The sequence below is a fragment of the Tauraco erythrolophus genome, chromosome 6, assembly GCF_009769465.1.
Source record: "Tauraco erythrolophus isolate bTauEry1 chromosome 6, bTauEry1.pri, whole genome shotgun sequence".
NCBI lineage: Eukaryota > Metazoa > Chordata > Aves > Musophagiformes > Musophagidae > Tauraco > Tauraco erythrolophus.
The window spans coordinates 55,925,277-55,953,247 of record NC_141470.1 but is presented as its reverse complement, the minus strand read 5'-3'; the positions used below and the strand labels follow the sequence as shown (position 1 = coordinate 55,953,247).

Below are 27,971 nucleotides of genomic sequence, written 5' to 3'. Positions count from 1 at the left end.
CATTATCTGGTAACTATACTCCTATTCGTAGTTTAATTATTGTGAAATGCAAAAAATTGCAGATGAGTGATTTCTGATATTTTTTTTTTTACTTCTCTGTAAGCCTCCCATTTTTTTAGTTAAATCCATTTAACATTAAGTGATAATCTTAAAAGGGTATGCATAAATCCCTTTCTATTCTTTAAGACATCTGAGAGAAACACGTTTCATTTTCAATCTAGTGCCTTGTAATCAACACCACAGAGTGGTGAGACCTGTAGGCAGTAGTTCTCAGAGTGTGCAGAGGGTCTGGCCTTGAGAAGGTTACTTCCAATCTGACAGGTGCAAAACAAAGCAACCTTCCCAAACTTTATTCACCTGCCTGCTCTCAGCTCTGAAATTCAGCTCTGATCATGACTGGAAAATGGAGTAGAAAATGCTATGGAAAAGCCAAATACTGTTTGGGACCTGGAAAAGTTATGATGTAGACATTGGTAGACTTGTGGCCTCGGGACTGCGTTTGCAGCAGCTCCCGGTGGGTGCGTGTGTGCAGTGCCTTCATGAGGGCTCTAATGGCTGTCGTTGCAGTCAGTACTGGATGAGATGATGGTGGAACAAACCGATCTCGTTCGTTTGAGGATGGTCCGAATGTCCAATGTGCCCGACACCCTTTACATGGTGAACAACGCGGTGCCACAGTGCTGTCATATGATTACCCACCAGCAAGTTAGCACTAACCAGTCCAGTCCTCCCTCGGTTATAGCCAATGAGATCCCAGGTAAGGCTGCGAGATCACTTGCAACGCCGGTTCATCTTGTGTGAGTGGATGGGGGCTTGGGGCAAGGGAGAGGGGATGTGACTTACTGAATGTTGTTACATCCTCAGAGAGTACTACTGCACCATTGGGTCTGCTTCACGCCCAGTGGTCATCTCTTTTGCTTTGGTCTACTCTGAAGACGTTAACTACTTTTGGATGGTGTAACAAGTAGTTAGAAAGTAAGCTTTTTGTTAAAAAGAAGAGCTAACTCTGTCCTAGCTGAAATCAGGACAGCTACTAGAAGAGGTAGTATTTTAACTTGCTTCAGCTGAGCAGTTTGAAAAACTTTGGACTAGATAAACTTACTGTAGAAGGCTTGCTGGAGCCTGGTGGTTCTGAGTTTTCTACTTACCCTTCTTGGATGACTCGTTTTTCCAGCCTTCTGGATCATGGTAAAATACTGATTTCTTTTAAAAACAAAAAGCAGGGGAGCATAACTTGTAGGGCAGTCAGCTTGGCACAGTTTGCCAGAAAAATATTGGAAGCAGGCACTCAAAACATACTTTTTTCAGTTTAGCTTTAGCTTTGAAGTCAAGTCAGCTTCATTCCTTGTGTGGCAGAGTAAGTTTTTATAGGTGGATGTAGATATGGCCTCTCTTGACTTCAGGATACTTGGTGTGAAATTCTCTGTAGGCAAGCCAGGGAAATACAGTCATAAAACTACTGTAATTTATTTTGTCATTTATGCATTTGATCTTCTGTCAAACCGGAAGGATGTATCTGGTGGGATTGCCAAAGCGTCTAGCTCTTTCCACCTTTCCCTGTCCCTGTTAGTACTCGTTGTGCATAGAGAATACACTGGCAAAATTTGCAGCTTGTGAGTTGAGAGGGTTAGTGGATGTTTTGGAGGGTGGGATTAGATAGCTAAATGACCAAGATTAAATTTAAATTCAGTGGAAAAAAAAGTGAGAAATGTTGTGCTTATGTAGGTGTAGCCAGCTGAGTGCCAGGGTGGCTGAGGAAAGCTCTGTGGAGAAAAGCCTGAAAGTCAATGTTATACAATTCTGTAAAGAATCATACTAAAATACAAAAAAAAAATGTGCCACAAGTAATTTGGTCTCAGATGGAGTGTTGCATTTAGCCTTTTAAATGGCTGTACTGGATAGTGTAGTACCCTTATTCCAGCAGTCATCAGAAGTGAGTGCATAAGGAAAGTGTAACAGAAAAAGCAAATAAAATAATTGCCTGTAAAATTCTATGTGCTCTTTAATGGTTTGCAGTTCAGAGATGTTCTATGGTGGATGGTGTTTCTGTGTAGTTAGTAATTTTAAATGCATTTTTTAATCCATGAGCTTATGCAGCCTTTCCTTACACTTGCATAAACTTTTGGTGTCCATTTTTAGATTGACATATCCCATTTCAGTAGACAGAGATCAGTTTGGGAGTCTGTAGGAAAGCAATAAAGATGACATGCCACCAAGAAAACTGTCCTCTTCCTCCTTCTGCAGCGCTCCATTTTGTAAGCTCTTTGTATATCAATTACGTCTCCCTTAAATCAACTATGTTGAAAGGAAATAGATAAACTATTCTTATAGGTTCTAAAGCCAGGACAAAAATCATAGGCCTAAATTGCTGCAAGAGAATTTAAGTTGAAGTGTTAGGAAGACTTGAAATGCTGTTTGGTTAAATATGGCAAGAAGTTTTCTAGTAAGGTTTGTGGAATGGTTTGGATCTATTTGTTTCTCGTGATTCAGGAAGAGACCTGGCAAAGCCTAAAAGGAGCTTCTGAAAACTTCTGCAATTTGATAAAAGTACTAATTGTTTGTTCAGAAACTTACAGCTGTGGCATCTCAGCAGTGCATTACAGTACTCAGACTTTTTTCCCTCTTTACAGAAAAGTATAAATCCACTCACCATGAATTGAATATAAAGTATTTCATCATAAGATGTGACTTTGATAAAACTTCGCTTGATCTTAGTTTCCAAAGAAATTGAGAAAGAAGACAGATTCTCAAAGGTCACCAATGTTTTGCAAAAGTTCTCATGTTCTGAAAAAATCTGGCTCTGGCAAACATGAGATATCTTGACCAATCTGAAACTCCACTACAGCTTGATTCTGTACAATTTAATATATAGGAATTAGTGCCAGCCCTTTGATTTGAGCATGAATGTGAGCTGTGAGCCTGGTCCGTAGTTGAAGCCACAAGTATTGTGTCCTGGTAACTGCTTGCTTTGCTTAGTTCTGTAATTATGCAAAAGAATCGATTGTTTTGCCAGTGCCTTGTGTGAAAGGGTAGATGAAGCCCGGTTAATTTCAGGAGATTCAGGTACGTACCAAACCTATAACTTGTACAGGAATACATCCCAAAGCATAGATGGAGCACAGGAGCTGCCGGAGGGAGAGCTAGGCAATATCACCCCTGTGCCCCTTAGGCCAGGCTCTTAGAACAGGGGCTTCTGCACTGCTTAGGTGTTTCTCCGTCTGTTGTTAGCATCTTCCTTGTACCTGCTACCCGTGGACTATGTTTGCATAAATGCTATTGGCAGCATGCTTTTGCTGAAGTCTGTTCTACTTTGAGGCTAGGTTCTGCAGGTAATTCGATTCCTTAGGTATTTTCCAGTTTCAGTCTGAATTAGAAATCCTGCAACTGACTTGAGAGAATTGTGTTCTTTTACTTATAATCTCTCTTCCCTGCATGTCACATGAATAATAGTGAAAAAAACAGAAACAAACCTGAGTTTGAGAAGACAGCACTTTTTTGTGGAAAAACTTGGATGATTTTTATGTCTACTGGTTTGGAGAACTGCTTCAAACTTCTCTAAAATCCTCTTTTTAGCGTTAGCAAAATGCTCATTGTGGCTAAACATCTGGCTGATAAACCAGGATTTTTCATAGTAATCAAAGTGTGTGGAGTGTAGTGTGAAAGACTTACTTCCAAGACTTGAAGACTGGATAGACTTGATCCCCTCCTCCCCATTCCGGAACTCAATTTGGGAGAAAAAATATTTTGCACTACTTACATCTGTCCTTTGTGTACCAATGTAAACTTTGTGCAGTTGGGACCAGTTGTAGTTGCATGGTGTTGGGTTTTCTCCTCTGTAATGCAAACGTCTTTTCACACTGTTCTTGCTGTCTGATCAGTTTAATTATTATGAGCTTTCATTATGGACGTCTGGTTATGGTAATATATAACACTTGTAACGTGGGAAAGGATCAGATGCCAGGACTTACATATTCAGAGATCGAGATTTGTCTTCTCTTATGATATGTGTGTTTTTCTGAGGACAGAAAGACCACTGAGAAATATCATTCATCATAAAACAGCAGCAGGAAGTGGTATGAGAAAGTTTTGCAACAGCATAAATAGCCCAAATTATACATTATTTCCTTTTGGAAAGTTTGGGTTGTTTTAATTATTTCAATATGGCTGCATAAAACAACATAATCTTAACAGTTTTGTGTTGGCTCACAGTTTGTGTAATTTTTTTAGAATGCTCTTTCTGTAGTTGCGTACTGGTATTATTGTCTTATGATTATAGAATTCCACTAGAAGTATGAAATGTATGCCAAAAAAATCAGCGAATTCTTGGCCCATAGAATTCATGAGGGAACATTCAGTTGTTATTTAAGATGCCCTGTCTCCACCTCAAATCATAAAATTCCTGCATCATAAGGAGTTTACAAAGAAGGCTGTGTTTGTGGCTCGCTATAGCAGAAGCTGGAAAAATGCTGTATGTCTTTACCATTTGTACGATAGGAGCATTATCCCATCTGCCGTAATGATGCTTCAAGGAACATGTGTAAGTCGAACTGTTCTTGGCAGAATGCTGCTTAAGAAAACAAAAGCCAAGCCAGCCTGACGTTAGGTTTTTTCTTTAGAATGAAATCTAACTATTGCAATCAAACTCGCTATCTCACAGTTCAAAAAGTATTCTCTGTTATCCCTCCAGTTCCCAATATCCTCATCGTCAAAGAGATGATCAGACGGCTGCAGGAGCTGCGTCATACTGAGCAGGTGCAAAGAGCGTACGCTCTCAATTGTGGAGAAGGTGCCACAGTCAGTTACGAGATTCAGATTCGCGTGCTGCGGGAATTCGGGCTTTCTGACGCTGCTGCTGAACTTCTGCAGGTATGAAAAATTGCTGCATAGGACCACAGGTGCTTGGATTCTGTTCTGCTTATGAGCTGGCTTGAACGTGTAATCTGCAGTACGAGAACCGCTTTGTGTGCGCGCACGCGGGTGTGCAAATGCTTCGAAATGCCTGCGTAACTGCAGAACTGTCCAAGCGCGTATTACAGTGAGACTATGGCATTTGAATGCTGGGATTTTATAAATGGTTAAGTGCAATGTATAAATATTTTTCTCAAGAGATGTTGTCATTCAGGGTGCTCTTACTGCCGCAGATTTTGAGGACAAAAAAAATCTGCCAAAGGGGCTGTTGATGAGAATAGTCAAACCCTAACTAGAAATCTAGATTATGATTTATTCGGGGATCAGAGAGGAAAGAAAGTACTAACTGATACAGTAGGTCTGCGTAGTACTTGTCAGGACTGGGAAATTGGAAATCCTGCTTCTGTTTGTATGCTGCCGTTAAAGCAAACGCATTTGTTGGTCAGCTTATTCACACAGTGAATCTGATGCTTCTTGTCTTGTTTTTTTAAAAAAAAAAAATCTTTATTCCATGGTTGCTATAAAACCTCCCTAACACATGGAGGCGATTAGGTGGCACAACTATCCTGTTACAGTACTAGCAGATTTCTGGTTCCAATGCATGTTAGTTTAGGAGATTTTTCTAGATGACTTACTGCTTTCTTTGTTACACGCTGGATTTTTTTCCTTTGCAGAATCCTCACAAATTTTTTCCTGATGAACGATTTGGAGACGAAAGCCCACTGCTGACAGTGAGACAGTCTGGACGATGTCGCGTTAACAGCACTCCCACTGCAGAAACCATCTTTACAGAACTGGACTCTTTTGTGGCCTTCCATCCACCATTGCCCCCTCCTCCACCTCCATACCACCCACCAGCAACTCCTATTCATAACCAGTTCAAAGTGGGCTGGAAACAAAGGGTGCCAAGTCACCATCCCTCCCGTTCCTTTTCTTACCCGTGCAATCACTCGCTGTTCCACTCCCGAACCGCACCCAAAGCTGCACCACCTGTGTACTTGCCCAGTGTTAAAGCAGCTCCCCCTGATTGCACAAACACTACAGGTCTGGGGAGACAAACGGTGGCTGCAGCAGCAGCAGTGATGGCAGCTGAGAAGCAAGTAGTAAGTATTCTGATTTCTCCTCTAGTCCCTGTCTCTGACCACTCAAAGTAGCTTCTAGAGAGGAGCTGGAGAGAATTCTTGTGATGAAGTAACTTGGCTTTCTTAAATAAAAGAGCATCTCTGTTGGTTAGGAGAAGAGTTTTTTACTAAACAGGCTGTCAGCATTCTGCATCCCAAAGGCATGTCCTAATCCCTGGAAGAATGAATGTTCCAGGGACAAGTGGGACTCAAAATCCTCAGAAATAATACAGTTTATGTTAAAACAAGGCATAAATCAACTTCAGTAGTTGACTGCATGCCATAATTCAAGGGTAGAAATAGGGATGATGTTTTGGGTATTCACAGGTAAGTAGTCCTGAAGTAAACAAATGTGTATGAGGGAACCTGTGGAGCATGTGAAGGCCTTACAGCTGTGAAAAAGATTTTAAAATTAATAGGCAAGCAGAAATTGATAACTGCAAATACAGCATTTAAAGACAGTCATTACCGTTACTGAACTGCACTGTGATGCAATGAAAACACACTACTAATGCACTGAACAAAGACATAGCTTTGTGAAGTACATGAAATGCTAAGTAAAGAATTTGGTAATTTATTTCTGTAGTGAAAAAACTGTTTCAGTGCGCAGAGTTGTGTCATACTGAGAACCTGCTCTTTAGGTGCAAATCTGATCTGGAGTTCTGAATGAATTTTTGCATGGATTTCTTTAATTTATTTTTTTTCCCCTTTAGCAGTTGTCCTAAATATATTGCACATATTGGACTCCTTCCTTGGTTTTAACCTAAAATACTTAACTTCAAATTAGAATTGTTTTCTATTGTTTGTTCAAGGGTGAGTTTTGTAACAAAAGTCTCCCTTTCTTTATCAATAATGATTTCACTAAGGAAACTGTATAGTGATCTTTTTCACATTAGAAATATCTCTATACTAGGTTGTTTACATAAAAATGCAAGAAGCATAGACTTAATATGGATGGTATTTTTGTTCTGTATTATTTTAGCAATTTGTGAGTTACTACAAATCAGTGATTACTAAAATTATTTTCAATACAAATGATAAATACGAATAGAAATTTTAACTCTCTTGTCTGGAAGCCTGTAATATGCTTGTCTCATTGCAGGATTGTTTACAAGTGTAGGCGAGAAGAATGCCATGCAACATCTTCCATGCACTTTGTGGGTCTAGTCAATGTTGTGATTGATGCTCCCCCTCAAGCCCTGAGGCTGTTGTGCATACACATACGTGTGCAAGCAGAGGGCTGCATCTCTAGTGACAAAATCGGTGTTTTGTGGCTTCTGCGCACTGAAACTGAGTGCTATAACAAACCATTTGTTATGTTCTGCACAGAGCACCTTGTTTAGTTGGATAATGGCAAGCGGCTTAAAGCAGGCTTACCTTTTGAGAGTTTAACAGCAATTGTCACGTACTGCGTATTCAAGTCAAGGTGCGTTTAAGAAGGAGCTATTATTGTGGCACACCACCTTCATGAAGGAAAGTTGTCTTAAGCTCACAGGAGGGTGAAGGTTGGAGGAGACATGTTCTTTAAACATCTTAGGAAACCTGCAGGCAGAAGTTGCTCTAGGCAAAGGTAGATTAGGAAATGCCATTTTGAATTACAGAAACGATCCTAAATACAGTTTGTATTTAACTTTTGCTTTGTGTCATGGACCACTCTCTTTTCTCTTGCAGTGTACTCAGCCCTTGCTAAATGAACTGATGCCAGATATCGCAATGGGTGTGTCAGCAATGTCTTTAAAAGACAGAAGATTACCAGAGCTGACTGTCAACACAGAATTAAGCCAGACGGTTACAGAGGCAGGACCTGGTCCACCCCAGCACATTTCATGTATTCAGAACAGACACATGCCCACTTCTCGAAAGAAACATGCAATAGAGCAAAAAATAGATGCTCGAGAAATCAGCAGGAATATCCGGACTTCTATGACTTCTCCAATGCTGCATGCAGACCCTCCACTCCAGCGCCCAACAGGCACAGTCCTTCGCCTTCACAAGGTATATATTTGGCCCAGATTTGTATAGCCACAATAAGGCATCACCAAGTGGCTTAAAGTCAGCCTATCTACCTTCCCAGATATCTCCTAAAAAGCAAGAGGATTCTAGGAGGGAATACCTGCTCTCCCAAGATGGGCATCAACACAGACAAAAGAATGAGCCAATACACCTCGATGTCTTAGAACAACCTCCCCAGCGACTGGACTTGGCATTGGCTACCCAGGAAAATGCTGGTAATGCCCCAGTTCACATCAGGGGCAGAACAAAAATGGAAACTGATTTAACCTATGGGCTAACCTCCAACAGACCTTCGCTCTCTGCGTATGCCTCTGAAATGCAAGAAGAAAGACCCAGTAGGAGACTGGCAGATGACGAGCCATTGGAACATGGTGCACAGAGAAATGCAGACTTGGAAAGGGAAGATGCAGTAAGCAGAGGAAGGAGGTCTCCAAACAAACCAGACTTCCTGTATAAAAATCTGCCCTATGAAAGCAACCTCCACTATTTCTCTGTGCCTAAGAGTTGTAAACATCCCATTCTTTGCAGCTTTTGGCCTGACGTCTGCCAGACGTTCATTCATGCCAGCGGCTAAATTCAGCTTCGCTCACATCTTTTGTACATACATTGCTTTATTAGAGACAGCATGTTATCAGTTTATTTTTAATGCTGCTTCTGGTTTTATTTTGTGGGAATTTTTTTAAGCAAATTTAACTAAGCCTTTTAAAACAACAAAAAAAAGCTGGTACCTTTTTTCTACAACCTGGTAGCCTTTTGCACCTGTACATCTATTTTAGTGTATTAGTTTTGTACTAGTATGTTGAACTTTACTGTCACATTTAGAGGACTGTATTTTCATACTTTTGCATTTTCCCTTTCACCTGCCAATTCCCTATGTGCATTGAGTTGCACATTATGAAATGTATTTTCTTATGAGATAGTAACAATGCATTTATTTTTTAATTATAGGAATTCCAAAGAACAGCACATCAAAATACTACATTTTTAGTTAGATCTTTTGTTTAAATCTAAAATCTTCCTGACTTTTATGACTATGGCAAGAATCCAGTCTAATGTTTTGTTTGAAAAGTTTTGGCCCACTTCAAGAATTATATTTGAGTTTTTAAGAGTCCAGGGGGATATTTAGGAGTCCAAATTCCAGTGAAATTCACAGGGATATGACAGTCTGATTCTGTTTGCTTTCTGCTTCAGTTGTGACCATGGAGAACTTCGTGATCACCCAGAAGCACTTACTAGGCAGACTACAATTGTTCATTTGCCCATGCAGAAATAAATCTAGAAATACTGTAAAAATGATAGTAATAATTTGTTCTTCCAGCTACCCACACATGGGGGTAAGTGAAGACCGGCGTTGAAGATTCGTGCTAAATCCTGGAGCATCAGGAAGACAAGGCGTAGTATCTTCGCTGTTGCCTGAATGGTAACCCTCCACTTGAGAGAGTTCCTTCTCCAACAGAGGTGCTGAGGTGACTGCGCGTTGCCTTGAGTTCTCCTGCCTATGACGAAACAAGGGCTTCACTCTTAGTGATGTCATTCAGTGTTTCTTACCTGATCTGAAGTGTTGCTGACTTCATAATTGCAGCTGTTCTGTGAACAAAGTCAAAGTGAAGAGCAACTGCTCTAGCATGGTGAAATGCGCGAAGCTTTAACACTCTTAAATTACATTTCCGTTTCCCAACTTTGCTTTTTTTGAAGCACAGAAATGAGATTCATCTCTTCACGTGGTATGAAGAGAGAATGACAGTGCTGGCTCCCTGCCACTGGGTTGGGGTTAAGCAACGCACTGGGTGTAACCGTTATAGCTAAGTGCATCCTTAACACCTACCATGCAGTTTTTTACCAGAAATTCATTGCATTTAGGATAGGGATCTGATGCCACTGCAGTGTAGTGATTACTGGTAAAAAGGCCTGTTTGGATTTTTTGAAGTGCAGTTTCCATAATGAAGAACTTCCCTGTAGTAGAAAACTTTGATCCCAAGTGGGACCTAAGGACTACTTTAAGGTTAGGTCGAGTTGTTTCCTGCAGTTCAAAATGTTTAATTAAACAGAAATCTTGCTGCAATTTTAGTTTTAGTTGATGGCAGATTCTTACTTTACTCGTTTCATTGAAGTGTGCAGGGCCTAGTAACAGCACCACAGTGTTACTGAAATGCACTGAATACTGCATTTCCAAATTACCAGGTAGCTTCTAGATAAATGACAATATGGGTGTTCAAACCAGTATATCCTATGGTCTCCTGCATACGCATCCATAGGCCTCCCACTTCTGTGAAAGCTCTGCAGACACCCCTTTTGAGGTGCAGTCATGGAAGGTGCTGTGGAGGACTGGAGGAGAGACTTAGCTAAACTGCACAGGTGATGTCTTGTGGGTGAAAGGAGGTGTTTGGGTTTTTTATTTCCTCTGTCAACTGTTTTATTCTGGGTTTTTTTGACCACAGTCAAGACACTTGGTGGTCCTGGCCTCGTCACCCATAGTATTTCCATGGGACTGCAGTGTGTAGAACATTGTTAAATGCAAGGAGGTGTCAGTAGGGGGATGGTGCTGCTGCAGGTTACAGACTGAGGTTCATTGGATTTCTTCTGAAGATTGGAGCACAGTGCTGTCAGACCGCATAGCTCTAACCAGACACTTGGGTCTTATGCTCACCAGCACTAGACACATTAACTTTCATCACACACAAAAACCCCAAAATTCCCTGCGCTTGCATCATACATACGTTGGTAGCTTCATTACTACAGTTGTAGCTGTTTTCAGGAAACTTAATATTCTGAATAATTTATTTTTACCTAAAATCCATAGATGTACTTTGAGAAAACTGTTTTAGGTACCGTAGTTTGATGTGGCACTGTGTGCCTGGACAGAGATGGGGCTGAAATCTACAGGTGTAACTTTTAAGCTTGAATTTTGTGGGGACATAATTGATGAAGACTGAGAAGTTTTGAGGTTATGGCTTGAGGGAAATCATGAAATGCTTTGGCTATGGAATAGGCTGGTGAGAAATGCCTTTGGGGGGACACGTCTGCATTTTAGAATACAGAATTGCTTCTGAAGTCTCAGAAGCTGAGCAGTATTAAAAAGAGAATAAAGTGTTCAAAAGTAGGTGCAAAATAAAAGCCAAGTCCTTCTGAGGCCACACAGACAATCAGGCCATGTAGACAATCTGCATTTTCACTTGTTTATTTCGAGTTGGGAAGGAGATAGCCGCTAAGGACAGCTGATTGGAGGTGGAAAAGGAGGATTTGTCAAATTACTGGAACTGTATTTTTGTACTCAAGCATAGGATTTCCTACCTAGTTGGATGTGCAGAGGGAGAGAGACAGTGTTTCTTCTTCTTCATGCAAGCATTATTGACAAGCTAGTGTCCATACTACACTTCACTCGCAGACCACGCATACCCGTGCTACCTGCTGCTTCTTGTTCTCTGTCTACTGAAGTGTTGGTGCAGAAGCTTGTTTACATTAAGCACTTTCTGATAAGGCTGGAAATTAACATCTTTTTCTCCTGTAAATTTAATGGAGATAACAGATTACTGACTGTATTTTGCTTGAGGTATGAACATTAAGTTTTCTTGGATGAGGAAGATTTGTGCTCCTTGATCTAGTTGAGAGAGCTCAGACTTTCACTTAATGAGCAACACGCAAAAACTTCTTATTCCCCTTTCCTTGATCCCTTCCTCTTTTCCTTAATCTATGGATGAATAACTTAATTCCTGAAACAGATTCTTCCTTTGAAATGTTTTGTTGTTCCACGGAGTTACTGTAGTTGTGTGTTAATAACTGCTGTGGTGATTGGCAGTTTCTTGTTGTATTTTTCCTGTTCTTGAGGAGTTTCATTTCTGAAAGTTAAGGCTGTGGCCACCCGTACTTGTAAGCCTTGGTTTTTTGTCCTGGGATGTCCCAAATATTTGTCTTATGGGTTTGTATGGTAGGGGTATTTTGAGTTTGGGATTGGTGGGTTTTTTTTGTTTTGGTTGGGGTTTTTTTTTGGTTGGTTTTGTTTTATTTTTGAAAGAATAGCTTGTGCTGTTTGAGGCACTGTTCTTTCTTCTAATAATTCTCTGCTTCTACGGTAGAGGTGGTGCTGAGCCCTGCTGAATGCAGGGAACAGCTGAGAGAAAAAACTGTAAAACCATATTTGGGGTTTCTGTAATTATCTGTAGTGCCGGAAGGTAGCCCTGCCGTCGGCAACTTTACGGTTTTGTTTCTTGTCCTTGTGGTGTTACTGGTATAAAGTCAAGTGCCTTCAATGCTAAAGGCTCAGAAAACTTTCTTAAACTGACTTCGTGTCCTATGCAAGTGTTTTTTCTACAACCTGCATAACCAGTACTTTGTAAAACTTGTTTACGCTTCAATTGTACATAGTGTTTTTTAAAAAAAATAGTATTTTTATTTAGGTACCTCCGAACTTGAATTCTAGTCTTGTGTGATGCATTGTAAAACAATACATTTCTCTTGAGTACCATTACAGTTGTAAAAAGGTTTTCACTGGTTCTATTTTTCTACTGTTGCTGAGAAGCATGTAACACCAACTTTATCCTACATATAGTTGGCATTTCAAATAAATGGCTTGTATAGAACGTGCCTGTGTGACTTCTTCCATTTAACTGTTCCCAGCAGGCTGCGGCAGTGCTGCTGGCCGCCTGCACAGACCGCGCCATCATTACTCCGAGCTTGCTGTGGCTGATAGCGGGGGAGAAGACAAATGGTTTAATACAAACCGTAAGATGCCTTCTAAGAGTAAAGGCTCTTAAAACTGACAAGGTTTGTTGTCCCTTTTGGGGAAAAAAAATGAGCAATAATGTCTTTGAACATCAAGGGTATGATACAGACCAGTGTAAAAGGAGGAGTTTGAAATCAGTGGCACTGTTCGAGCAGCCCATTAAAAAGGAAAAGCACTTCAGTGAAATAGTTTGGTGAGTTGTTCTGGCTGGAGCTTAATTGAGACTGTTCACTCTTGAGGGCAATGGGATTGCTCATAGCCAAGGCAGAGCGACTTAGCCCTTATCTAGGAAGTGTTTATTTTCTCAGCAGAGCAGCTAGGCAAAGACACTCATTAAGTACCCAGCTCCCTTCTCTTGAGTTGCAGTTACTCTGCGTCAGCTGAGCATCCACTAAAGAAGAGCTTCACTGCTTCAGAGAGATGATTAAAGGTTTGGAACAGTGTCATCCAGCAGCAGAAAATCTTCACTTGTCTCATTTTGATGTACAACAGCAAAATACTGTGGGTTATGTCCTGGAAAAAACGGGGGGTGAGGTGGGGAGAGAGTACTGCTTGGTCTGAAATCTCTATTGACCCCTTCACTCCCCCATCCAGGAAGATGAGCTTTAGGAGCAACTTCCTGAACTAGACAAATTTAATTTATTATTATGAGCTTCCTGTTTATTTTGCAACAGAGTTCTAAGTCTGCTAACTTTCTAGAAGAGAGGATGCCTCTTCATGGGGGGGCTTTAAGAAGGAAGCACGGCTGCATTTAAAAAGTGGGAAAGGGGGATTGCTAGGGGCTGGGCCCAAGTACCTGCTGGTCACCTCAGGTATGCCCTGCTCCACGACTGTAGTACAGGCTGATGCCAGGAATAGACAGTGCACGTCATGAGTGCTGCCCCTGGGGTGTCAAACTGGAGCTGTAATCACTTGGGTTTGTGGAAATCACGTAGTTGGTTCAAAAAACTTCCTGCAACTGAACTCCTCCCTCTGTGTGATGTTGCTGTCATTTCTTGAGCACAGCCCATTAGATGGGGCTGTGATACTGGGGATTTTAATCACGGATTTTCGTTATTCAGTTATTATTAACTTATTTTCGTAAAGAAGCCACGCATTTTCTTTGTTTCACAGGCAGCAAGACTATGCATACATTGGCATAATGTCAGGTACAAATCATCCAACAGCATACGTTTCCATTCAAAAGCGATGTGGGGACCAACCGTCCCACCTAGCTGCCTGGAGTATCAAGCAGCTTAAAGCATCTGACAAGAGCCGTATGTGACAGAGAGAAAATACTGAGATGCCCGTATCCTTCTTGCCAGTGTAGTTCCTAATGCCTCGCTTGATGTCAAGGAGTCAGGACACAGGAGAAAAAAGATGCATGCATTAATTTGGAACCTCGAAAGCATGCAGGAGTGCCACTGCCACCAACAACTGCAAACCTACTGGGTTTCCTCTGGCAGTATTCCGGTTTAAAGGGGGGAGGGGGTGGGGAGCAAAGACATCTGTTGGCATTCTTCTTCATATAACTATTCTCAGCACAGAGTCCTGCACAGGTGAACCTCCTCCTCTCTGAGTGCCAAACCCTCTCCAGCATTGCCTTTGTGCCACAGCTGCAGCCAGCTGTCGGGCTGCGCGGCTTCCTGGAAGGCCAGAATGCCCATGGAGGAGACTTTGTCTATGTCCTGCTTGTGCCCATGAAGCCACCCCTTGGGCACTCCTTCCACCTCGAGCAGGGCACCAGAGGGGAGATGCCAGTGAGGAACTCCCGCCTGCGAGTGGAACTGGAGTGCGTGTGCACAAGGGAGCGGCGGCTGGGGGACATGCTCTGCTTCCTCCACAGCCCTGAGGACAAGCTGAGGAGCAGTCAGGGAGCCAGCCTCCTACAAACCCTCTGCACCGGCTCATACCTCGACATGCACAAAACTGCCATGTGGCTCCAGCACCTGATGACAGCAGCCTCCGTTGTAGCCTGTCAGAAAGCCACAAGCAAGCTGACGGTGCTGCCCTCCACACGCTCCTGCAAGATCAGGCTGACCAGCTCCAGCATGACACCCATCACCGTTCAGCTGATCTTGGCGGTGCAGCAAGGCAGCTCGGACACATTTGTGAGCTTGGAGCAGGCAGAGGTCAGTGCGGCCAGCAGGGCGTGACGGCCAAAGAGCCCACCAAAGGGAGAGCGCGAGGTGGCTGAAGAGGCTGCTGCGGGAGACAGAAAGGAAAGGGAGAACCAAGAGCGGCAACGTCCTCCTCCGGATCGTCTCCTCAGCAAAGCAGCCGGTGGTGGCTGCAGCCGCTGCAGAGATGACTCGCACCCTGCTTTCCCCTCACACTGCCGCGATTCGGGTGGCCATTTCAGAGCCCCCGAGACACTCTCAAGTGATAAGCGCCACTGGTGTGCCTCCATGTGCGCCCTGAGGCCGGGGTGAAGAACCTGCCCACCCAGACACTCCTCGGGGAGCCGGTGCCACAGAAGTGAGCTCACTGGACATGGAGAAGATGCTACTCGGTCGGCAGTGGGAACTGTCCCGCACCTTTTCTCTACGGCAAAGCCACACTCAGGGGCGTCGGACCCGCCGCAGCTGAGGAGGCCGTTGCGAGGAGGCTTGTGCAAAGGACTGCACTACCGCTGGCCAGCGACCGCCCACCCTCTTCGAGAGACTCTGTTCCCTCAGGAACTGCACCCTGCAAAAGGCTAACAGTAAGTGTTTCTCTGGCAGCGAGTGTCTTGTGCAACACTTTCTCCAGGAAAGCGGGCTTTGGGTGCTGACAGCTCAGCAGGCCCAGAGCTGAGGGTCTCTCACTCCTCCCGCAGGCCATGGCTGCCACAAAACAAAATTCCGTGCTTCGATAGTGCAAAGCATCCCCCAGCACCCGCAGATGGTCGGTGATGAGCTGGATGCAGCCACGCAAGAGCGCATGCAGCAGCATGAGGAGTTGATGAATCGACAGATGACTCGGCTGCTTGAAGACACGGAGCAGAGAACCCAGGAGCCGAGCAGGGCAGCCAGGGGAGCCCTGCTCCTCACTGCCGCTCAGCGGTGGCAGTTCTGGACCTTTGCTGGAGGTCTGGACCTGCTCCTTGGGCTCTGCTGGTGGCTCTGGAAGAGGAGCCGTAAGCCACGAGGCAGCAGCAAGCATGACAGAAGGCGCAAGGAGGAGGAGGAAGAAGAGGAGAAAGACCCCTTACAAATGGACAGGCTGGAGGAGCCGCTGTCGTGGCCGCTGCCAAAGAAGGAAAACATATGCAAGTTGATGGAAGAGCTGGTGAACCTCCTCCTCTCTGAGTGCCAAACCCTCTCGGGCAATGCCTTTGTGCCACAGCTGCAGCCAGCTGTCGGGCTGCGTGGCTTCCTGGAAGGCCAGAATGCCCACAGAGAAGACTTTGTCTATGTCCTGCTTGTGCCCATGAAGCAACCCCTTGTGCACTCCTTCCACCTCGAGCAGGGCACCAAAGGGGAGGTGCTGGTGAGGAACTCCCACCTGCGAGTGGAACTGGAGTGCCTCTGCACAAGGGAGCCGCGGCTGGGGGACATGCTCTGCTTCCTCCGCAGCCCTGAGGACGAGCTGAGGAGCAGTCAGGGAGCCAGCCTCCTACAAACCCTCTGCACCGGCTCATACCTCGACATGCACAAAACTGACGTGTGGCTCCAGCACCTGATGACAGGTGGCGTGGAAATCAATTTTCTGCTGCGCACGCTGAGCCAGACTCCAACAGACCAGGGCAGCAGGCTGCGTGGATTGCGAAGGCAGAGTTGTGTTGAGCTGTATCTTAAAAATTGTGAGAAAATGATTAACTATGTACATGTCTTTTCCCAGTCTATTGTGTAACCTTACTGTTAGTCACTGTTTTTGTGATTATGTGGTTATTTCCTTGGGAGTATTTTTGTTGTTGTCACTGTCCATGTAGGCCATCCCCGCAGCCTGCTCCCGATGCGTCAGAGCCACTAAATGTAGTTACTAGTCAATGTTAATTAGATGTTAAATTTGTTAAATTGTTGTTAAGTCTCTGTTCCGGTGTTGAAAATTATAGTTAGCTGTTATTGTTACACGCCATCTCTTTTCTTCTTTCTTTCTCTACCTCTATCACTTACGCCACCACGGAGAACCATTACTGCAATGAGAAACACCCATTGCGGCTTTCCGTTCAGACATCGCTGGAAAGAAAAACCGCCGACTGTGCCAAAGATCTCCTGTCCTTCCGCGAACCTGAGAGTGGGAAAGGCTTCAAGAAAGCCAGCTGCCAAGCATGCGCCCAGACCCGAGGTCCAAAGAACAGAGGGGACTGGAGACCCCCGAGTGACGACACTGGGCATGCACATCACTGCCGGGTCGTGAGTGGGGCCAAGCAGGACAGGAGACATCACATGCACCTACTGGGCGAGTCGGTCTGTTGGGACACCGCATCTCCGTGGTGGCAGCTCTCCTCCAACTCTTCCCTTCTCTGCGTTTTCTTCTCTCTCTCTCCAATAAAGTTGTTTGGCGCTTGACTCCGTTTTGTTTTAATTCTGTTCCCAAGAATATGAACAAAACCTGTGCTCTGCTCTATGACCAGTGTGTGACACTAACGTAATACAATTTAATTCCTTGGCTATTTTTCTCCCAAAATCAAATCCCCCTGGGGTACACATCGGACTTCCCCATCCTTCTGCATCACCCACCACGTGCACCCAGGTTCTTGGGCAAAAACAGTCCCACGAGTGGATTTGCCTTTGCCTGAGGTGGGACTAACCCAGACCGCCTTCCCTAACATATTCTTTACACGCACTACAGGGACCTTGTCCCCATCTACAACACATGGGAATTTTGATTGGGCAGCACCGGGTCGACTGGCAGAACCTCTAGTGTTAACTAGCCAAGTGGCCTTTGCTAAATGAGTATCCCAATGTTTGAAAGTTGCACCACCCTTTGCTTTCAGTGTTGTTTTAGCAGCCCATTGTACCGCTTGATTTTCCCAGAGGCCGGTGCGTGATAGGGGATGTGATACACCCACTCAATGCCATGTTCTTTGGCCCAAGTGTCTATGAGATTATTGCAGATGTGAGTCCCGTTATCTGATTCAATTCTTCCTGGGGTGCCATGCAGCCACAGGACTTGTTTCTCGAGGCCCAGGATAGTGTTCCGGGCAGTGGCATGGGGCATGGCGTAGGTCTCCAGCCATCTAGATGTTGCTTCCACCATTGTGAGCACACAGCGCCTACCTTGGCAAGTTTGTGGGAGTGTGATGTAATCAATCTGCCAGGCCTCCCCATATAAGTATGATGATCATCATACTTTGATCATCAGCCTCCGTACCAAAAAGGTTTTAATCGCTTGGCCTGCTTGATCGCAGCGCATGTCTCACACTTGTGGATAACCTGCACAATAGTGTCCATGGTTAAATGCACCCCTTGGTCACGAGCCCATTGGTATGTGGCATCCCTTCCTTGATGGCCTGAGGTATCATGGGCCCACCGAGCTGAAACTTTTTCACCTTTATGCTGCCAGTCCAGATCCACCTGAGCAACTTTAATTCTAGCAGCCCGATCCACCTGTTGCTTGGTGTTCTTCACTTGCCCAATTCTTGGGTACGTGAGCATCTATGTGACGCACCTTCACAACTAGTTTTTTCTACCCATGCAGCAATGTCTTGCCACAACGGGGCAGCCCAGATGGGTTTGCCTCTGCATTGCCAGTTGCTCTGCTTCCACTGCTGTATCCACCCCCACAGAGCATTTGCCACCATCCATGAGTCAGTATAGAGGTACAGCACTGGCCACTTTTCTTGCTCGGCAGTATCTAAGGCCAGTTGGACGGTTTTCACCTCTGAAAACTGATTCGATTCACCTTCTCCTTCAGCACCTTCTGCAACTCGTCGCATAGGGCTCCACACAGTAGCTTTCCACTTTTGATGTTTCCCTACAATGTGGCAGGACCTGTCCGTGAACAGAACACACCGCTTTTCACTCTCTGAGAGTTTATTATATGGTGGGGCCTCTTCAGCACATGGCACTTTCTCCCCTGGTGACATTTCAAAATCTTTACCTTCCGGCCAGTTTGTGATCGCTTCCAAAATTCCCAGGCGACTGGGCTTTCCTATTCGGGCCCTTTGTGTGACCAGTGCAACCCACTTACTCCACGTAGCATCGGTTGCATGGTGTGTGGAGGGGATCCTTCCTTTGAACATCCAACCCAGCACTGGCAGTCGGGGTGCCAGGAGGAGCTGCGTTTCAGTACCAACAACTCTGAAGCAGCTCGTACTCCTTCATATGCTGCCACTATCTCTTTTTCAGTTGGAGTCTAGCGGGCTTTGGATCCTCTGTATGTTCGGCTCCAAAACCCAAGTGGTTGACCTCGAGTCCTCCCCTGGTGCTTTCTGCCAAGGCTCCTTTCAGCTTCCCGCAGAAAAAAGTTAAACTCTTTCCCAGCCCAAACCCAGGACACGGCCAAAGAGAGAAAGCGCACTAAGAGAGAGCACAAGGTGGCTGAAGAGGCTGCTGCGGGAGACTGAAATGAAAGGGAGAACTAAGAGCGGCAACGTCCTCCTCCGGATCGTCTCCTCAGCAAAGCAGCCGGTGGTGGCTGCAGCCGCTGCAGAGATGACTCGCACCCTGCTTTCCCCTCACACTGCCACGTTTCAGGTGGCCATTTCAGAGCCCCCCCGAGACACTCTCAAGAGATAAGCGCCACTGGTGTACCTCCATGTGCAACCCTGAGGCCGGGGTGAAGAACCTGCCCACCCAGACACTCCTCGGGGAGCCGGTGCCACAGAAGTGAGCTCACTGGACATGGAGAAGACGCTACTCGGTCGGCAGTGGGAACTGTCCCGCACCTTTTCTCCACAGCAAAGCCACACTCAGGGGCGTCGGACCCGCCGCAGCTGAGGAGGCCGTTGCGAGGAGGCTTGTGCAAAGGACTGCACTACCGCTGGCCAGGCGACCGCCCACCCTCTTCGAGAGACTTCGTTCCCTCAGGAACTGCACCTGCAAAGGCTAACAGTAAGCGTTGCTCTGGCACGCGAGTGTCTTGTGCAACACTTTCTCCAGGAAAGCGGCTTTGGTGCTGACAGCTCAGCAGGCCCAGAGCTGAGGGCTCTCACTCCCTCCGCAGCCATGGCTGCCACAAAACAAAATTCCGTGCTCATTTTCACTGGTCTCATTTTGATGTACAACAGCAAAATACTGTGGGTTATGTCCTGGAAAAAACGCGTGGGGAGGTGGGGAGAGAGTACTGCTTGGTCTGAAATCTCTATTGACCCCTTCACTCCCCATCCAGGAAGATGGCTTTAGGAGCAGCTTCCTGAACTAGACAAATTTAATTTATTATTATGAGCTTCCTGTTTATTTTGCAACAGAGTTCTAAGTCTGCTAACTTTCTAGAAGAGAGGATGCCTCTTCATGGGGGGCTTTAAGAAGGAAGCACGGCTGCATTTAAAAAGTGGGAAAGGGGGATTGCTAGGGGCTGGGCCCAAGTACCTGCTGGTCACCTCAGGTATGCCCTGCTCCACGACTGTAGTACAGGCTGATGCCAGGAATAGACAGTGGCACGTCATGAGTGCTGCCCCTGGGGTGTCAAACTGGAGCTGTAATCACTTGGGTTTGTGGAAATCACGTAGTTGGTTCAAAAACTTCCTGCAACTGAACTCCTCCCTCTGTGTGATGTTGCTGTCATTTCTTGAGCACAGCCCATTAGATGGGGCTGTGATACTGGGGATTTTAATCACGGATTTTCGTTATTCAGTTATTATTAACTTATTTCGTAAAGAAGCCACGCATTTCTTTGTTTCACAGGCAGCAAGACTATGCATACATTGGCATAATGTCAGGTACAAATCATCCAACAGCATACGTTTCCATTCAAAAGCGATGTGGGGACCAACCGTCCCACCTAGCTGCCTGGAGTATCAAGCAGCTTAAAGCATCTGACAAGAGCCGTATGTGACAGAGAGAAAATACTGAGATGCCCGTATCCTTCTTGCCAGTGTAGTTCCTAATGCCCGCTTGATGTCAAGGAGTCAGGACACAGGAGAAAAAAGATGCATGCATTAATTTGGAACCTCGAAGCATGCAGGAGTGCCACTGCCACCAACAACTGCAAACCTACTGGGTTTCCTCTGGCAGTATTCCGGTTTAAAGGGGGGAGGGGGTGGGGAGCAAAGACATCTGTTGGCATTCTTCTTCATATAACTATTCTCAGCACAGAGTCTACCTCGAGATTATCAACTCTCTCATAAGCCATTTCTCAATTCAGACACACCAAACCTTCTCACAGATGTATCTGGAAATGTTGGGATCTCACTTCGGCCACGCAGGTTTTGCTGGAAATGCCCTCTCTTCTATCTAGCAGAGTTCTTGGTTAACATGTTGGACTAACCTCTCCAGGCGTCTCATGGGTGGGTGGAGTGGTAGCTCCCGGACAGTTCACTGCCTACAGGACACATTTCACCCATGACCAATAATCTTGCTCTTTCTAGGAAAATTTGGACCCGCTTTACATTGATGTGCCATTTATCTGGGCATGGAAAGAGTGCCTGATGCATTCTAGAAGGCAAAGCGAGGGTGTGGTTGTGATGCAGTCGATGCCCCTGACAGCACAATGGAGCAGTTGCCAAGGGGATGGTTGTAAGGGGTGTCAGCAGGGAACGCCGAGCAGTTGCCCTGGGCACATGCGGTGGGAGGCTGTGCTGGGCAACCGGGCAGGGCAGAATCCTGGGCCTTTGCGGATATAGGTTCTCAGCCTGCATCAAAAGCCCAGCTGCTCGTGAGAGCACCTGGGGCAGGGAATAGTTGCCCACGTCATTGGGACCGGACACTGTCCTTGCGGGCTCCCAGCTGCCGTCATACCCTCTCCTACCCACCACACAATCCCTGCAGCTCCCATCACCGCTCTCCCTGCCACCAGCTCCCTCCCAGTACTTTCTAAGCCCCCAAGAACCCCGTCTCTCCCTCCTCTTGCAGACCATGACTTCCAAATTATTGCTTGTCTTGCTTTTGCAATTCCTCATTCAACCCCCGCAGAGGGTTAATGATGAGCTGGATGCAGCCACGCAAGAGCGCATGCAGCAGCATGAGGTAGTTGATGAATCGACAGATGGCTCAGCTGCTGGAGCAGAGGGACCAGCGCCAAGGGGGGCCACCCTGCTCTTCACTGCTGCTCAGCAATGGCAGTTCTGGGCCTTTGCTGGAGGTCTGGACCTGCTCCTTGGGCTCTGCTGGTGGCTCTGGAAGAGGAGCCGTAAGCCACGAGGCAGCAGCAAGCATGACAGAGGTGCAAGGAGGAGGGAGAAGAAGAGGAGAAAGACCCCTTACAAATGGACAGGCTGGAGGAGCCGCTGTTGTGGCCGCTGCCAAAGATGGAAAACATATGCAAGCTGGTAGAAGAGCTGGTGAACCTCCTCCTCTCTGAGTGCCAAACCCTCTCCAGCATTGCCTTTGTGCCACAGCTGCAGCCAGCTGTCGGGCTGCGCGGCTTCCTGGAAGGCCCAGAATGCCCATGGAGGAGACTTTGTCTATGTCCTGCTTGTGCCCATGAAGCCACCCCTCGGGCACTCCTTCCACCTCGAGCAGGGCACCAAAGGGGAGATGCCAGTGAGGAACTCCCGCCTGCCGAGTGGAACTGGAGTGCGTGTGCACAAGGGAGCGGCGGCTGGGGGACATGCTCGCTTCCTCCACAGCCCTGAGGACGAGCTGAGGAGCAGTCAGGGAGCCAAGCCTCCTACAAACCCTCTGCACCGGCTCGTACCTCGACATGCACAAAACTGCCATGTGGCTCCAGCACCTGATGACAGCAGCCTCCGTTGTAGCCTGTCAGAAAGCCACAAGCAAGCTGATAGTGCTGCCCTCCACACGCTCCTGCAAGATCAGGCTGACCAGCTCCAGCATGACACCCCTCACCGTTCAGCTGATCTTGGCGGTGCAGCAAGGCAGCTCGGACACATTTGTGAGCTTGGAGCAGGCAGAGGTCAGTGCGGCCAGCAGGGCGTGACGGCCAAAGAGCCCACCAAAGGGAGAGCGCGAGGTGACTGAAGAGGCTGCTGCGGGAGACAGAAAGGAAAGGGAGAACCAAGAGCGGCAACGTCCTCCTCCGGACCGTCTCCTCAGCAAAGCAGCCGGTGGTGGCTGCAGCCGCTGCAGAGATGACTCGCACCCTGCTTTCCCCTCACACTGCCGCGTTTCGGGTGGCCATTTCAGAGCCCCCTAGACACTCTCAAGTGATAAGCACCACTGGTGTGCCTCCATGTGCGCCCTGAGGCCGGGGTGAAGAACCTGCCCACCCAGGACACCCTCGGGGAGCCGGTGCCACAGAAGTGAGCTCACTGGACATGGAGAAGATGCTACTCGGTCGGCAGTGGGAACTGTCCCGCACCTTTTCTCTACGGCAAAGCCACACTCAGGGGCGTCGGACCCGCCGCAGCTGGGGAGGCCGTTGCGAGGAGGCTTGTGCAAAGGACCTGCACTACCGCTGGCCAGCGACCTCGCCCCCCTTCTTCGAGAGACTCCGTTCCCTCAGGAACTGCACCCTGCAAAAGGCTAACAGTAAGCGTTGCTCTGGCAGCGAGTGTCTTGTGCAACACTTTCTCCAGGAAAGCGGGCTTGGGTGCTGACAGCTCAGCAGGCCCAGAGCTGAGGGTCTCTCACTCCTCCCGCAGGCCATGGCTGCCACAAAACAAAATTCCGTGCTTCGATAGTGCAAAGCATCCCCCAGCACCCGCAGATGGTCGGTGATGAGCTGGATGCAGCCACGCAAGAGCGCATGCAGCAGCATGAGGAGTTGATGAATCGACAGATGACTCGGCTGCTTGAAGACACGGAGCAGAGAACCCAGGAGCCGAGCAGGGCAGCCAGGGGAGCCCTGCTCCTCACTGCCGCTCAGCGGTGGCAGTTCTGGACCTTTGCTGGAGGTCCGGACCTGCTCCTTGGGCTCTGCTGGTGGCTCTGGAAGAGGAGCCGTAAGCCACGAGGCAGCAGCAAGCATGACAGAAGGCGCAAGGAGGAGGAGGAAGAAGAGGAGAAAGACCCCTTACAAATGGACAGGCTGGAGGAGCCGCTGTCGTGGCCGCTGCCAAAGAAGGAAAACATACGCAAGTTGATGGAAGAGCTGGTGAACCTCCTCCTCTCTGAGTGCCAAACCCTCTCCGGCAATGCCTTTGTGCCACAGCTGCAGCCAGCTGTCGGGCTGCGTGGCTTCCTGGAAGGCCAGAATGCCCACGGAGAAGACTTTGTCTATGTCCTGCTTGTGCCCATGAAGCAACCCCTTGTGCACTCCTTCCACCTCGAGCAGGGCACCGAAGGGGAGGTGCCGGTGAGGAACTCCCACCTGCAAGTGGAACTTGAGTGCCTGTACACAAGGGAGCCGCGGCTGGGGGACACGCTCTGCTTCCTCCGCAGCCCTGAGGACGAGCTGAGGAGCAGTCAGGGAGCCAGCCTCCTACAAACCCTCTGCACTGGCTCGTACCTCGACATGCACAAAACTGACGTGTGGCTCCAGCACCTGATGACTGGTGGCGTGGAAATCAATTTTCTGCTGCGCACGCTGAGCCAGACTCCAACAGACCAGGGCAGCAGGCTGCGTGGATCGCGAAGGCAGAGTTGTGTTGAGCTGTATCTTCAAATTTGTGCGAAAATGATTAACTATGTACATGTCTTTTTCCCAGTCTATTGCGTAACCTTACTGTTAGTCACTGTTTTTGTGATTATGTGGTCATTTCCTTGGGAGTATTTTTGTTGTTGTCACTGTCCATGTAGGCCATCCCCGCAGCCTGCTCCCGATGCATCAGAGCCACTAAATGTAGTAACTAGTCAATGTTAATTAGATGTTAAAATTGTTAAATTTGTTAAATTGTTGTTAAGTCTCTGTTCCGGTGTTGAAAATTATAGTTAGCTGTTATTGTTACACGCCATCTCTTTTCTTCTTTCTTTCTCTACCTCTATCACTTACGCCACCACGGAGAACCATTACTGCAATGAGAAACACCCATTGCGGCTTTCCGTTCAGACATCGCTGGAAAGAAAAAACCGCCGACTGTGCCAAAGATCTCCTGTCCTTCCGTGAACCTGAGAGTGGGAAAGGCTTCAAGAAAGCCAGCTGCCAAGCATGCGCCCAGACCCGAGGTCCAAAGAACAGAGGGGACTGGAGACCCCCGAGTGACGGCACTGGGCATGCGCATCACTGCCGGGTCGTGAGTGGGGCCAAGCAGGACAGGAGACATCGCATGCACCTACTGGGCGAGTCGGTCTGTTGGGACACCGCATCTCCGTGGTGGCAGCTCTCCTCCAACTCTTCCCTTCTCTGCGTTTTCTTCTCTCTCTCTCCAATAAAGTTGTTTGGCGCTTGACTCCGTTTTGTTTTAATTCTGTTCCCAAGAATATGAACAAAACCTGTGCTCTCCTCTATGACCAGTGTGTGACACTAACGTAATACAATTTAATTCCTTGGCTATTTTTCTCCCAAAATCAAATCCCCCTGGGGTACACATCGGACTTCCCCATCCTTCTGCATCACCCACCACGTGCACCCAGGTTCTTGGGCAAAAACAGTCCCGCGAGTGGATTTGCCTTTGCCTGAGGCGGGACTAACCCAGACCGCCTTCCCTAACACATTCTTTACACGCACTACAGGGACCTTGTCCCCGTCTACAACACATGGGAATTTTGATTGGGTAGCACCGGGTCGACTGTCAGAACCTCTAGTGTTAACTAGCCAAGTGGCCTTTGCTAAATGAGTATCCCAATGTTTGAAAGTTGCACCACCCTTTGCTTTCAGTGTTGTTTTTAGCAGCCCATTGTACCGCTTGATTTTCCCAGAGGCCGGTGCGTGATAGGGGATGTGATACACCCACTCAATGCCATGTTCTTTGGCCCAAGTGTCTATGAGATTATTGCAGATGTGAGTCCCGTTATCTGATTCAATTCTTCCTGGGGTGCCATGCAGCCACAGGACTTGTTTCTCGAGGCCCAGGATAGTGTTCCGGGCAGTGGCATGGGGCATGGCGTAGGTCTCCAGCCATCTAGATGTTGCTTCCACCATTGTGAGCACACAGCGCCTACCTTGGCAAGTTTGTGGGAGTGTGATGTAATCAATCTGCCAGGCCTCCCCATACTTCTACTTTGATCATCGGCCTCCGTACCAAAAAGGTTTTAATTGCTTGGCCTGCTTGATCGCAGCGCATGTCTCACACTTGTGGATAACCTGCACAATAGTGTCCATGGTTAAATGCACCCCTTGGTCACGAGCCCATTGGTATGTGGCATCCCTTCCTTGATGGCCTGAGGTATCATGGGCCCACCGAGCTGAAACTTTTTCACCTTTATGCTGCCAGTCCAGATCCACCTGAGCAACTTTAATTCTAGCAGCCCGATCCACCTGTTGCTTGGTGTTCTTCACTTGCCCAATTCTTGGGTACGTGAGCATCTATGTGACGCACCTTCACAACTAGTTTTTTCTACCCATGCAGCAATGTCTTGCCACAACGGGGCAGCCCAGATGGGTTTGCCTCTGCATTGCCAGTTGCTCTGCTTCCACTGCTGTATCCACCCCCACAGAGCATTTGCCACCATCCATGAGTCAGTATAGAGGTACAGCACTGGCCACTTTTCTTGCTCGGCAGTATCTAAGGCCAGTTGGACGGTTTTCACCTCTGAAAACTGATTCGATTCACCTTCTCCTTCAGCACCTTCTGCAACTCGTCGCATAGGGCTCCACACAGTAGCTTTCCACTTTTGATGTTTCCCTACAATGTGGCAGGACCTGTCCGTGAACAGAACACACCGCTTTTCACTCTCTGAGAGTTTATTATATGGTGGGGCCTCTTCAGCACATGGCACTTTCTCCCCTGGTGACATTTCAAAATCTTTACCTTCCGGCCAGTTTGTGATCGCTTCCAAAATTCCCAGGCGACTGGGCTTTCCTATTCGGGCCCTTTGTGTGACCAGTGCAACCCACTTACTCCACGTAGCATCGGTTGCATGGTGTGTGGAGGGGATCCTTCCTTTGAACATCCAACCCAGCACTGGCAGTCGGGGTGCCAGGAGGAGCTGCGTTTCAGTACCAACAACTTCTGAAGCAGCTCGTACTCCTTCATATGCTGCCACTATCTCTTTTTCAGTTGGAGTCTAGCGGGCTTTGGATCCTCTGTATGTTCGGCTCCAAACCCAAGTGGTCGACCTCGAGTCTCCCCTGGTGCTTTCTGCCAAAGGCTCCAAGCAGGGCCATTCTCCCTGCCTGAAGTGCAGAGTACATTCTTTACATCTTGTCCTTTCCAGACTGGCGCAAGGGCTACTGCATGGACAATCTCCTGTTTAATTTGTTCAAAGGCTTGTTGTTGCTCAGGTCCCCATTTAAAATCCTTCTTCCAGGTCACTTGGTAAAGAGCTGTGGTGTGGAGTGTGCAACCTCCAAAAACCCACTACACCTAGGAAGGCTTGTGTTTCTTTCTTAGTAGTTGGTGGAGACATAGCTGCTATTTTGTTGATCACTTCCACTGGAATGTGGCAATGCCCGTCTTGCCATTTTATTCCTAAGAACTGGATCTCCTGTGCAGGTCCCTTGACTTTACTTCATTTTATGGCAAAACCAGCCTTCAGAAGGATTCGAACTATTTTCTTCCCTTTCTCAAAAACTTCTTCGGCTGTGTTACCCCATATGATAATGTCATCGATGTACTGCAGATGTTCCAGAGCCTCACCCTGTTCCAGTGCAGTTTGAATCAGCCCATGGCAAATGGTGGCGCTGTGTTTGCACCCCTGGTGTAGTCGATTCCAGGTGTTCTGGATGCCCCTCCAAGTGAAAGCAAACTGTAGCCTGCATGCCAGTGCCAAAGGGATTGAGAAAAATGCAATGGCAATGCCAGTCGTGGCATACCACTTGGCTGCTTTCGATTCCAGTTCGTATTGAAGTTCCAGCATATCTGGCCCAGCGGCACTCAGTGGCGGTATGACTTCATTCAGGCCACGATAGTCTATTGTTAATCTCCACTCTCCATTGGACTTGCGCACTGGCCATATGGGGCTGTTGAAGGGTGAATGAGTTTTACTGATCACCCCTTGGCTCTCCAGTTGGTGAATCTACTCACGGATGGGAACCAGAGAGTCTCGGTGCGGTATTGCCACCAGTGCACCGTCATGGTAGCAATTGGCACCTGTTGTTCTTTAACCTTCAGCAATCCCACAACAGAAGGGTCCTCCGAGAGACCGGGCAAGGCAGACAACTGTTCAATTTCCTCTGTCTCCATAGCAGCTACACCAAAAGTA

At 47.3% G+C, this 27,971-nt stretch overlaps 3 protein-coding genes across 3 annotated transcripts in view; all 3 read left to right on the top strand.

Moving 5' to 3' along the window:
* Nucleotides 1-27,971, top strand: part of BTBD7 (BTB domain containing 7) — an 84,089-nt gene that overhangs the window by 43,385 nt on the left and 12,733 nt on the right. Inside the window, 3 exon segments of the mRNA XM_086612768.1 lie at nt 568-757; nt 4,688-4,866; nt 5,583-6,011. Coding sequence (XP_086468894.1) covers nt 568-757; nt 4,688-4,866; nt 5,583-6,011 — 798 coding nt within the window.
* LOC147528623 (uncharacterized) lies at nt 15,586-22,707 on the top strand. The gene is given in 8 exon segments (XM_086612801.1): nt 15,586-16,545; nt 16,896-17,078; nt 21,681-21,993; nt 21,996-22,201; nt 22,203-22,328; nt 22,330-22,381; nt 22,384-22,424; nt 22,426-22,707. Coding segments are annotated over 8 exon segments (2,124 nt in total). The 5' UTR covers nt 15,586-15,624.
* On the top strand, nt 23,045-25,140 carry LOC147528622 (uncharacterized). The gene is made up of 4 exons (XM_086612799.1): nt 23,045-23,258; nt 23,372-24,305; nt 24,718-24,901; nt 25,087-25,140. Exons 1-4 carry the CDS (start codon nt 23,045-23,047, stop codon nt 25,138-25,140), a joined length of 1,386 nt encoding a protein of 461 aa, XP_086468925.1.